Genomic DNA, 12457 nt, shown 5'->3' with positions numbered 1-12457 from the left:
ATAATAATATTCTATTTTTAATATTTTTTTATACATATAAATTGATTTGAAATCTTTTTAATTAAATATTAAAAAAAGACTTTTTTTAAAAATAATTCAATTAATTTTTAATATTTTTTAATTTCTTATAATATAATAGCTATATTTAATTAATAAAAAAGAAGCTTAGAATAAAAATATATTTATTCATTTCCTATTTTCTATTAATAAGCTTTTTTAATAACCTTTATTTCTCCTTTTTTAAACTATTTTCTTATACTTTAAGCTTTTACTTTCAAAGCTTTTTTTATATTTTTATTTTTAAAAAAAGATAATCTTTTATCTACACCTAGTTTTTATTTATTTATTAATCTCTTTCCGAAATTAATATATAATATAGTTTCTTTATATAATATATTTATAATTTATATTATAAATATAGAATTATCTAGAATATAAAGTTTTCAAAATCTATATTTGAATTATTTTAGTTTATTATAAAAAAGGTTTTAATTATTTAAGGAATTTATATTTAAAAATTTTTAAGAATAGAATTCAAAAGAAATGAATATTAAAAATTAAGAGATTAGAAATATATATTTATAGATTTATATATTATATATTATATATTTCAATTAATTATAATATTTGTTTTTATAAAATATAATTATTTCAAATCTGAAAATATTATAAATATAAATAATATACTTTTAATTATAATAAACTTTATATTGAAAATATTGAAATTCTTCTAAACTTTAAAAAATCAAAAAAATGCTAAGAGTTATTAAATCTAATAAGAAAAAGATATAAAAAAAGCAAAAAGAGTATTTATAAAAGCAAAAAGCTAGAAATATATATAATTGAAAGGCAAAAATAATTTTTAAAAAGCTAAAAGTCAAAAAAGAGAAAAATAGAAAAAAGCATTAGATTTCTTATATTTTAAAAGTATTTTGCAAAACTTTTGATTATCTAAAAGTATTAAAGAATAAATAAAATAAAATGATTATATAAATTTAATTGAATATTGAAATATAATAATTCTAGTATATAAATCTAAAGAAAAATCTGATTTTAATTAATTTTATTTAGAAAAGTTTTGAAAGTAAAAAATCTTATTCAAAATAATAATAACCCTATATCAGAATCCAAATCAGATAATTCTGAAATAGATTTTGAGAATTAGGAAATCAATATTGATATAAAAAAGAAAGAGAAAGAGGAAAAGAAGAAATCTAAGAATAAAAAAAACAATAATGAAATTAAAAAGCTTGAAAAAATTAATTTGAAAGATTTAAATATCAATTAAGAATTAAAATAAGTATAAAAATAATTTAATATTTATTAATTCTTTAAAACATTAATAAATAAGTTTAGACAATTAGACTTTTTAAGATCTTGATTTGAATTAAAGCTTGAAAAACTAATATAGAGTAGTTTATAATAAATTTGAAAAATCTAAATAATAAAATTAATAAAAAATCTTTAAATTTTATATAAATAAAAGATTTATTTAAATAGATTTATTTTTTTTTTTTTTCTAATTATTTCTCTCTAGCCATTTCTCATTTTCTATCTTTCACTTATTATTTTTTTAAATTATTAATATATTAATAAAATATATTTATATCCTAATAAACTTTCTTATAAAATATTTAATTATTAATAATATATTGTTTAAAAAAATCTTATTTTTTAGAATTCTAATATTTTGAAATTAAAAGAAAAATATAATATTAAGCTTTTTGAATCTAAAAAATAATAAATTTTTAATAAAAGTTATAATTCAAAAAGATATAGATTTTGGATTCTTAAAAATAGAATGAAATATAAATAAATTTGAAATCTACTCTATTATATAAAATAAAATAAAAATCTATTTCAATTTCTAAAAGAATTCGAAAAAATATTAAAAGTTTTAACAAAAGATAATAGTAAATAAAGAAACCCTAATAATTACTTCTTATTCTAATTATATATATTTATTAAGTTTTATTTCAAAATAATATTACTTTTCTTTATCTTATACTTTTCAAACTCTTTTTACCTTGTAATAATCTCTTTATATAATCTTTATAACTTTTTATTGAAAATAGTTTATAAATTAGAATAAAATAGAATCTAATTTATTATTATTTGAATTTATTATTATATTATTTATAGTATTTAAAAGATAATTAATAATATAATCAAATTGAACTTTAAATGAATTTTTTTTAAAGCTATTTTATTGAATAAAGTTATATAAATATATAAAATATAAATTATATATATTTGAATTATATATAAATATTTTTATTATTATATTAGAAATAGAAAGTGTATTTTGAATATTTTAAAAATTCTTTTATTTTATTTTATAAAAAGAATATTAAAGATTAAAAGTTCTTTTGATATTTTAAATATTTTATTAGATCCTAATTATTCTTGTAAATAATATTTTATTTCTTTAAATAAAATAAGAATCTATTTAGTATTTATATATTCTATATTATTTAAATAATAATAATCTTCTGAAATTTGTAAATCTTTTGAAATCAAAATATCTAAAAACACCTTTTAATTATTCGCAGAATTTTTCTAATTAGTTAATATATAACAAAATTATAAATTAAAAGTGATTATTATAAGAATATTTTGTACAATATATTCCTTATAATTAAAATAAATAAATTAATCTTCAAAAAGTATTATTATTAAAATAAAAATATTATCAAAAGTATCTAAATAATTCACAAAATATTTACAATATTTTTCATTTTCTATTATTCAAGAAAAAGCAATTTATATAATTAGATTCAGTAATTTTATTATTAATAAATATAATATTATTATAATATCTAAAATTTAATAAAATTATTTTAAAATATATTAGAATAAATCAATAAATAAATCTATATAAGATATTTTTTATATCTATAAAATTTTTTTTAGAATAAGAAAAAGCTTTGATTATATTATATATAATTTTATACTAATTTATAATATATAAAAATATATATAGTTTTTAATTAATTAAAATATATTAAGAATATTATAACTTTATCTTTTTATAATAAAAATCGATTAAAATTAAAAAGTATATAGAGATATATATAATTATTCTTAATAATATTAAGAATATTTAGAATCAAAAAGAGATTATATTTTAAATTTATTAGAAATATCAATCCTTTTTTTTAAAATTGAAATAAAATAAAAAAACTAATAATAGAAATTAAATTATATATTAAAATAGAAATAAATTAATCAACTTTATTAATTTTATTATTACTTATTATAAATAAAAAAAAGGCGATTTATTATAATCTAAATTAATAATACAATTTAATAATATAATAAAAAGAATATTAAAGAATTTGCTTTTAAATTAAATTATATATATTCTAGTATATAAGGAATAGAAATATAAAGTAATCTAAATTGAAATCAAAAACGATTTAAAGAAAAATAAAGATATTCTATAAATTTAGGTATTTAAAGTATTAATATTATTATAATATTATATAAATATAAAATAAAAGATTTATAAGAATCTAAAAAAATATGAATTATTTATTAGATTGAAAACAAAATCAATTTTTTCTAATTCTTGTTTTCAATCTATACTTTTATTTTCCTATATAAATTTATTAGAAAATATAAATTATTTAATATCATTTTAAAATGATTCATTTTCTCCCTATTTCAAAATATACTAAATTTATTGAAATACAAATTATTTAATAGAATCCGCAATTTGATATCCAAATATAAATTCAAAATCCGTTTTCAAAAAGTATGGAATATTCAGCGGATTTAGTGCGGATTTGTACATCCAAACTAGCCCTAATAATTAAAAACACTTAATGAAAGACGTTCCAGACGTGAAAACTAGATAAACAGCAAAAACGAGTACGCGAGAGAGAGGAAATACTCAACAAATAGAAGATGATCAGATCTTCGAGGGAAGGGTCTTATATCATATGCATATTCTTGAGACGAAAAATGTGATGATTTGACACCTGCCCATATGTCCACACACCTGTAGCAGCGTGGGTGTACTTTGGCTGTTCCCCCATATTGCCAAGACGACTTACATGAAAGGAAACCAGCAAGAATTAAAGGTAAGCTAGATCAGTTTGATGCGAGTTTGAGCAACACTGGAGCATCTTTGAACCTTGTTCAAAAATTCTGGGATGATATCTGCCTGGCATGATCAGACGAAGCTCGTGAACTCACAAGCATGCAGGATCAGATTATATGGAAGAAAACGGCAATACGGTGTGAGCAGGGCTGAAGGAGGGGGTTCTAGCAATGGATTGATCAGTCTCATCCGATGCAGCCTTTCATCCCACGCCCACCTGTGATGTTGTCTTTGTCTCATGTTACCCGCTGTACATGTTCTGAGACAATGGCAAGGATGAGGTTATCCGGCGATAAGATAAGATGGCCCGATTGCTTTTCGATGCTCCACGCCACCATCAAAATACTGACATTAATAACTTCATAAACATGAATTTTGAACATACAATTCCATTCTGGATTGCATCCATTCTAGACGGTGTTAAAAAAATCCAATTTCGATGCCGATATTTGTGGCTTAAGTTGATGCATTCAGCCTTCCCCAAAGTTTTGGGGTTCAGGGGTGTCATATTATTGCAGCTTACAATTCCAGACGCGAGGTTTTTCATCTCTTGCAACAACCGTATCATGTTTTAACATATGAGACATGTTCATCCCAAGCTACAATACCCATGGAAATATTGAAAGACTTCTCATCGTTAAGCCTTTTCGTCATCGTTCTCGTATTGTTTGCGACTTCCCCAACGGCCGTTCTAATGTTGTCCTTCTTGTAATCTATCTTCATTCATAAGATCTCAAGGCTGGGCTACAATAGCCCTGCGTTACCTGTTACCCTCTGGGTCTCCTTGGAACGAAATTATAATACAGCCTGTTCAAATCTCCTGGAAACCGAAACCATCAATCAAGATAGGCGAATCAAACAGCGTGATACAAGTTCAATTGACAAAATGCGAGTCTTGCTAGCAAATGAAATCGTCGAAAATGGTCAAGATCAAGCTGGGCTTACCATTCATCGTCGGCTCACGGCACAGATATGCAAGTTGAAATTCAGAAAGAAGACATATATGAGTGATGATGCTGCCGTCAGGGAGAAGTTTTTTTCATCATAAGTCTTAATCTCGACTTCCTCGATTCACCTTCTTTTTGTGCGCATACGTTCTTTCTTGATATTTACATTCTTTTTTCGTGCTTTGATAGTACTTTCTTCATTCTTTCATCTGAACTTACACGACTGCGTCGCTTCTACACTGTAAAATATATACCATATCTTTTATAACTTATATCCCTTTATTACGAAGACACTGAAAGGCACGAGAAGCGACCAATCAAAAATTGAAATGCGTTTTCAGTTAGTAGCTCTCGTCTTCTTTGCTTCAACTGGCCTGGTCAAGGGCCTAAATGGAAGGAGACACCAGGAAATCCACAAACGTGCCACGGCAACGAGCGGCGATGACACCAGTCTTACCCTTGCACAAAACGCCATTGCAAGCGGCTCATTCAGTGACGGACTCACTGAAATTGGTGGTAATGAGGCGTTCGAGGTCGCTTCTGCGACTTCACAAAACAACTTCATAAACTTTTGCGCAGGAGAAACTCTTACCAATGGTCTTCAGATTGTAACAGGATCTTGTAATGGAATCCGTGAGTGTCTCCCTATCTCTAATCAGACATCTGCTCATTTGCCTCTCAGCGATGGGTCAAATTCCCGCGAAAAACAAAATGATGTCGTCGATCATTACATTCCCTTTGGCTGGTAGCGCAACGATAAAATCTGATACGACATTCAATATTACTGTTCAAATGTCCAACATCACTCCAGGTTCCTTTTCTAATGCGGATTCCACTTACTTCTCTGCTCCACAGCAGCTTGATTCATCCGGAGTAAGTGTTCTCACTTCACGCCGCTTGACGTCCACTCGATATCTAAATCAATCATTGTCCTTCTGGTGTCCTCTGCTTGCTAGGCCATTGCTAATCATAATATTTCATTATAGATAGTGATTGGGCATACACACGTAACCGTGCAGGATATGGGGTCCAGTCTCAACCCCACTGAAACTTTGGATCCCACTCAATTCGCCTTTTTTAAGGGTATCAATGATGCTGGAAACGGCCAAGGACTTCTTTCGGCTACTGTTAACGGCGGCTTACCGGCTGGTAACTATCGTGTATGCACGATGGCTTCATCAACTAATCATCAACCTGCAATCATGCCGGTTGCCCAGCGAGGTACAGCAGATGATTGTACTAAATTTACTGTCATCGGATCCGGAACTATAGCAAATGCTGCGTCTAATAATGGTAAGTCGTCACTTCTTTTTTTCTGTCCTCCCCTCATGAAACAAAACACCATACTGACAATCACAAGGTTCTGGTGGTCAAGCGGCTGCAGCTTTAGCAGCTAGCGCAGTCGCGGCCGGTTCGGAAAACACCAACCCAGTGGCAAGCTCCTCCGCAAGGTCGATAAAATCAGCTTCATCTTCTTTCTCTGCAGCGAAAGCGTCCAAAACTACCGCTTCCAGCATCGCAAAAAGTGTACCTTCCATTACATTATCATCGGTACCTGCCTCGAGTAGCACATCACCTGCCACCTCTTCTTCTGCAGGCTCCTCGGCTTCCGCACTAGGAGGTATAGCGGCACCACCTATCACCAACAGTGGAGATTCAGCTCGTCCTTTCTCGGTCAATGGTAATACATTTGTGAATGAAGCTGCCGCTTTACAAAGAAGTTGCGATATACAGTTCAATGCATGTGCGGATGCATTCAATGGTGGGAAAGCAAATGGTTTTAGCATGAGTGACTGTCAGACGCAAGAGAATTCATGTCTAGCTGGGTAGTGTGGCGGTCTTGGACGAGGGCTATTTAACGGCTCTCATGGTTCTTTATGTACGACAGAATATTGATGGCGTTATGAAATGATATCACTGAAGCTAAATGAATTGTGTATTCTGTTACTTATGTGGAGAGAAAATAAAACAATCGAGCTATCTCTTTAGTTTGATCAAACATTTTTTCAAAGCATATCATTCATGTCTGAAGTAGCTGTAAAGTCTATCGGCACATGAAGATTGGCTCTCATGTTAGGTACCTGAAGGCCCACTATCTCTGTTGCGTTTAGGGAAGGATTGGCCATTTAAAAGGCAACTATATCTTGAGTAGGGCCAACGCCATATGTAACGTATCGGTAAATAGTATGTGTCATCTTTGTGAGCGACGGTCAAGGTAAATGTTACAAAAAGGTGAAAGGTGAAATATGGTAAAGATTTCAGACACATTTTCGATGGATTGATGGTTTCTAGCCAAACCGGCTATTTTGGTCGTCATAGCTCTTGTACTTGGCCATCGAGGGAGAGTTTAGTTTATAGGCACTATAGTTTTAATTAGACATTTAGTGCACACGTCTTGAAACCCAGAGATACTATAGATATCATCGATTCCGCATTCTACAAAAGGCTTTCTCGACCCTCTCTGGAGCAAACTTACAGAACCATTGAAACCAGACGCTACACCAGCATCGCAACATGTTAGTAACTTATAATCTGTCAGAAAAAATACTGCTGAGAAGCGATTGATCCAACAATGAAATCTGTGCTCAAATCCTTAATAAGTGTAGTTCGCTTCAAGCAGACTGCCATATGGTCTTCCAGCAAAATTGCAATGTCTCTGGCATGTTCAATGTTACAATATGATCAAAAGATAATAAAAAATATGGTGATTATGTCACATGTATACCGTAGAACCAGCGCTGACAGATGTAAACTTCAACGCGAGGGTATACAAAATCTAAGGGGTAATCAATCCATCACGCATGATATGATGTGCGAGATCTATCAGAACCACTGAAACAGAACGTCAGATGCTCCAGCAATCCATTGTTTGATCTATACTATTACTCAGTATCCACAGGTAGAGATATCTTGGGGTGATGCCAAAATATCCTCGTGATTTTTCGGTCACCTATGCAGTGAAGCTTCTGTATGATAGTGACAGAGGTAGGATATAAGCCAGGTTGCTTTATCAATATCATTGAATCGGGAGGAGAAAGATAGAGAAAGGCCAGAGTAATTGTCTACATATGTTGTATAGAAGCAACGCTCAAGATAATGTGTTCATTGGTGTAATGTGAATTTTGTTAAAGCAATGAAAACAAAGTGGTTGAGATCGATGAATGTTTGGTACCGATTAGAATGATTGAGAAATAATCTGAGAGAATGAATTACAGGAATTTCCAGTTTTGCATATTCATTTCTTTGGTGAACATAGAGATATCATAAGTCTAATCATAGGAATGAAAAATAAATTCGAAAATTTCATTTAGTGAATGTTCTGAAAGTCCCTGGGAAAAAGGGAGAATGACGTTAAGTTTTAATTATTATACCCCTCTGGGAGGGAGTCGAACCCCAAGAGTTTGTGACGGACAATTTTACGATATGCAACAAATACTATTGGAGTAAGAAAAGGGCACGTGAAATGAACAAACAGAAGATTTCATTGGCTACCCCGGCATCGGAGTAATGTTGGGAATTTGAATTGACACTTCTCTGACAAAAATGATATGCCACGAAAACTTTTCACATCACATATTGGCTATCAAGAAATCCAACGTCTAGAATTTAACTATAGTTGATGGATCGACCATCGTGAAGGCAAAAGTATGAGACATGAGCTCAGATCTCTCTGACGGGGAGTCGAACCCCGGTCTCCCGCGACTTGCCAAATTGATGACAAGCGGAAATCATGACCGTTAGACCATCAAAGATACTTGATATTTGTTGTAGCTTTGGTCCTTGTCTCAATTAATATAGCAAAAACTACCCCACATGGACCGCGACAAAGATTTTCGCTCTTTTTTGATTGAATGTGTAAGCGAAAGAACTTCCAATTCAGGATCACGTGGCACGGCAACGTCGAAGCACTTCTCGAACCACACTATCTGTTTGTATATCGATTGATCTAATAAATTAAACCATCTAGATTTATATGTTAGAAATATGGAACCAAGCGGAAATAGAAGTCATCCAGAGAAGAAAAGTTCGAACCAATTGCGCCTGTTCAAATCCGAACTTTGGAACTCTCGTCCTAGTCTATTCTGTGAGAACAGTCTAAAAGTAGAGGAATAGAATGATGGCTGGTATAAGATGAAAATGTAGGCCGAATGGATACGAATCAATAAATCGGACATTTTCCAATATCTTGACTAAACAATATCATTCATACTTTTGAATTGAAAAGTTAGAATAAACCTTCCGGGAAATGAAGGATAGGACGAGAAGGTGTAGAGAATTGGACAGGGTGGGACGAAAGGATAATATTTCTGCTTCGCTAGTCAGCCGTTTGTCACTCATCCAGAATGCAGTCTCGCATTAGCGTTAGCTATTGTCCAAGTAAAGGTGTTGACTATCATGACGAGTTGTTCAAGCAGGTATCTACATTTTTGAGAAAGCAGGAGTTCCAGCTAACTCCAAAATCTATTTATTTATGTGTGTCTTTTACCCTTGTGGATACGACCACGAGCAAGTAATATACAAAGATGATGCCGGCTGGGATACATTCATATCGAAGTTGATAGCCGATTTATTGAATGATAGCATTGGGCTTGTGTATAGGGCAATATGACAGCAGTCATATATGTTATGAGTTGGTTGCCGGTAAGAATTCTTGTATGCATCTCTCTTCTTTTGAGGTTTACGATCAACCATATCCTTCTAACAATTTTACATTGCACCTACCGAAACCAGAGTTCAATTCCACATCAACCATACTTTTATATAGAGTATGGTAGAGCCAAAATCATCCAGCTTATCTAATCCTCTATTCATGAAATGAAAAGTGGATGTGCCCCACTCGGGACGAACAAACGGGGTACTTCAATTTCCGCGATCTATCCCAGTCTACTTTAATATACTCCGTACTTTGCAAAATTTATGGGATACGCCAGACGAATCATAACCGTTACCAACTTTATTTCCTTCATCCATATCTCCTCGCCCCGGATTGAACCGTCCAAGTCTGTCTGGTAGATCATTCTTCGGTTGGAGATAATTGCCGGATCTACCCGCGAGCTCCTATTGTTATTAATGTTGTTTCATTAGAGACACGCGGGATCGCAGAATTCAGGGTGATATAGTTTGTTGGAATCAACTTTGGATCTCTATTCTCCCATATGGAGGAGTTGTTTAAATGTTTCTAAACTGAATATTTTGTTTTGTCCTTAGCAATTATTTTTATTTCTAGTCACTCGTTTTGTTAGCCAATTGAAACTTATCAAAATGGCTTGCACACTCCTTTTCCAACTTTTTCTTCTCGTAAACACTACATTCGCTTTCGTTCATCCTGGCCTCCTTGTGTCTGAGACCGACATCACACGCATCAAATCTAAACTCACCCAAAAACTCGATCCATGGCAAAGCTCATGGGATAAACTCACCAGCATTTCCTACGGCCAATCAAACTACACAAACAATGCTGTCGCGCGCGTTTATCGCGATGCTACTGCTGATATAACCGCCAACGCCGAGCTCCTCTGGCACGATGCTGCTGCGGCTTTCGCACTTGGATTGCGCTGGAAAATAGAGGGAGATGTTCAGTATGCTGAAGCTGCTGCGGCCATCCTCACTGCGTGGGGAGAAAAGCTAGAGAATTTTGATGATGAGGGTATGGATGATCAGTATCTTACAACTGGTTTGCAAGGTCATGAATTGGTTAATGCTGCAGAACTCATCCGAGATTATGCTCCTTTTGCGGAGAGCGGTTTGGCTACTTTCACTGCCATGTTTGAGAGGACTTTCTTGGCTAAGAATCTCTATTTCCTCAACCATAGCGCTGGATCCGAACACAATGTCAAGCATTTCTTTGCCAACTGGGAACTTTGCAATATGGCCTCTGTGATGGCATTTGGTATTTTTACTGACAATTCCACTCTATTCGACTACGCAATCGATTATTTCAAGACTGGATCTGGAAATGGTGGAATCAACAATTGTATTTCGAATCTCGTTACCGAGCCAGAGACGGGGAAAATCATGGGACAACCCCAAGAAGCTGGACGTGATCAAGGACATACCGGTCTCGATTTTCAGTTGCTTGGCGTTCTTGCCCAGCAGGCCTGGAATCAGGGCGAGGATCTGTATGGTTTCAACCATAGCAAGATTTTACTAGGGTACTTGCTACTTTATCTCACAGATATGTAAGATCATCAAGCTAACATTGCCCTCAGTGCCGAATACTACGCGCGTTACAACCTCAACAACGATGTTCCCTTTGAACCCTACACCAACGGCATAGTATCCTTCACCGAAGTCAGCGACGATTCGCGCGGCTCCTACCGTCCAACATGGGAATTACTCTATGCACATTACGGACAAATCAAAGGCGTCGATGCACCCTGGACAAAAAAATATATGAACTACACCGTCACCACGATGGGTGGTTTCGAAGGCGGAGCTGGCTCCTGGGGCGAGGGATCAGGTCATTACGATGGGCTTGGATGGGGTTCTTTACTTTACCATTTGGATCCTGAGGATATCGCCACCGCGGGTAATAATTCTCTCGTGGCTTCGAATTCTACGAGCACCACTATGGCTTCTGTTTCCATATCGACTAGCGCTTCGAGCTCGACAGCTGCTGTGGCATATTCGAGCTCTGTTACTTCGAAAAAATCAATCGCAACTACACTTTCAGTAGCTAGTTCTGCTAATACTCTACAAACCATTGTTATTCCCACAACATCAGCTTTTGATACCGCGTCCCCAACTCTCACAAGCGCAGCCGTAGTTTCAACTTCAACTGCAACTGAAGACGAGGGAGAAGAAGATGATGACGAATGCTTTGAAATGGAGTAGATGTGGGTGCTGGTGCGCCTCGTAACTGCGATCAATCGAGCCGGTTTGTATTCCACGTGTAGGTAAAATTCTTGTTCTCTGTACATAAATTTGTAGAAATTCACAATTGTTATACTTCTGTGTGAAATTGCACTGATTGAAGTGGCTATTAGCTGTACACGTGTTTGTGATATAGCTCTATATGTAAATAATTTAGAGATAAATACTACGATAGATGAGGAGTTATTTCATAACAAGAAAAGAACAAATATTTTATTGCGTGATTGAAGAAAAATTATATAATTGAAGGTTGTAAATAAGAATAGGAAAAAAAGAATATAAATCTCAAAATAAAGTGAATTATTATAACTATTGGAAAAGCTATCCCCTAAGGTGTGGAAAGAGAACACCTCGCTTGTACATGGATCTATGACCAATCAAAACGTCAGGTATCTATGAATTGTTTAGAAATCGGTTGTGAATATTTCTCATTTTGAGAAGTAAAATATGACTTTTTTTTAAAAAAAAAATCAATCTTTATTTCCAATATAAAAATCATTGGAATATAGTTGATATATTTCATTATTAATTG

At 32.7% G+C, this 12457-nt stretch overlaps 2 protein-coding genes across 2 annotated transcripts; both read left to right on the top strand.

Moving 5' to 3' along the window:
- Positions 1-5381: 5381 nt before the first annotated feature.
- On the top strand, positions 5382-6882 carry EAE97_001833 (uncharacterized protein; the record flags this gene model as incomplete). Its single annotated transcript, XM_038872344.1, has 4 exons — positions 5382-5685; positions 5735-5925; positions 6039-6345; positions 6413-6882. The coding sequence occupies 4 exons, from the start codon at positions 5382-5384 to the stop codon at positions 6880-6882; spliced, it is 1272 nt and encodes a 423-aa protein (XP_038736902.1).
- Positions 6883-9997: 3115 nt separating this feature from the next.
- Positions 9998-12090, top strand: EAE97_001832 (uncharacterized protein). Its single transcript, XM_038872343.1, has 2 exons — positions 9998-11204; positions 11262-12090. The coding sequence occupies exons 1-2, from the start codon at positions 10315-10317 to the stop codon at positions 11884-11886; spliced, it is 1515 nt and encodes a 504-aa protein (XP_038736901.1). The 5' UTR covers positions 9998-10314; the 3' UTR covers positions 11887-12090.
- The last annotated feature ends 367 nt before the right edge of the window (positions 12091-12457 follow it).

Source organism: Botrytis byssoidea, assembly GCF_014898295.1.
Source record: "Botrytis byssoidea strain MUCL 94 chromosome Unknown BBYS_003, whole genome shotgun sequence".
Lineage (NCBI taxonomy): Eukaryota > Fungi > Ascomycota > Leotiomycetes > Helotiales > Sclerotiniaceae > Botrytis > Botrytis byssoidea.
The sequence above is the reverse complement of the archived record's forward strand: the minus strand, read 5'-3'. Positions and strand labels throughout refer to the sequence as shown.

Bases quoted from the DNA above. Each gene is read 5' to 3' on its own strand.
- EAE97_001832 (XM_038872343.1), top strand. From the start codon at position 10,315: ATGGCTTGCACACTCCTTTTCCAACTTTTTCTTCTCGTAAACACTACA. The intron at 11,205-11,261 runs GTACTTGCTACT...CATTGCCCTCAG, and splicing joins CATAGCAAGATTTTACTAGG to TGCCGAATACTACGCGCGTT.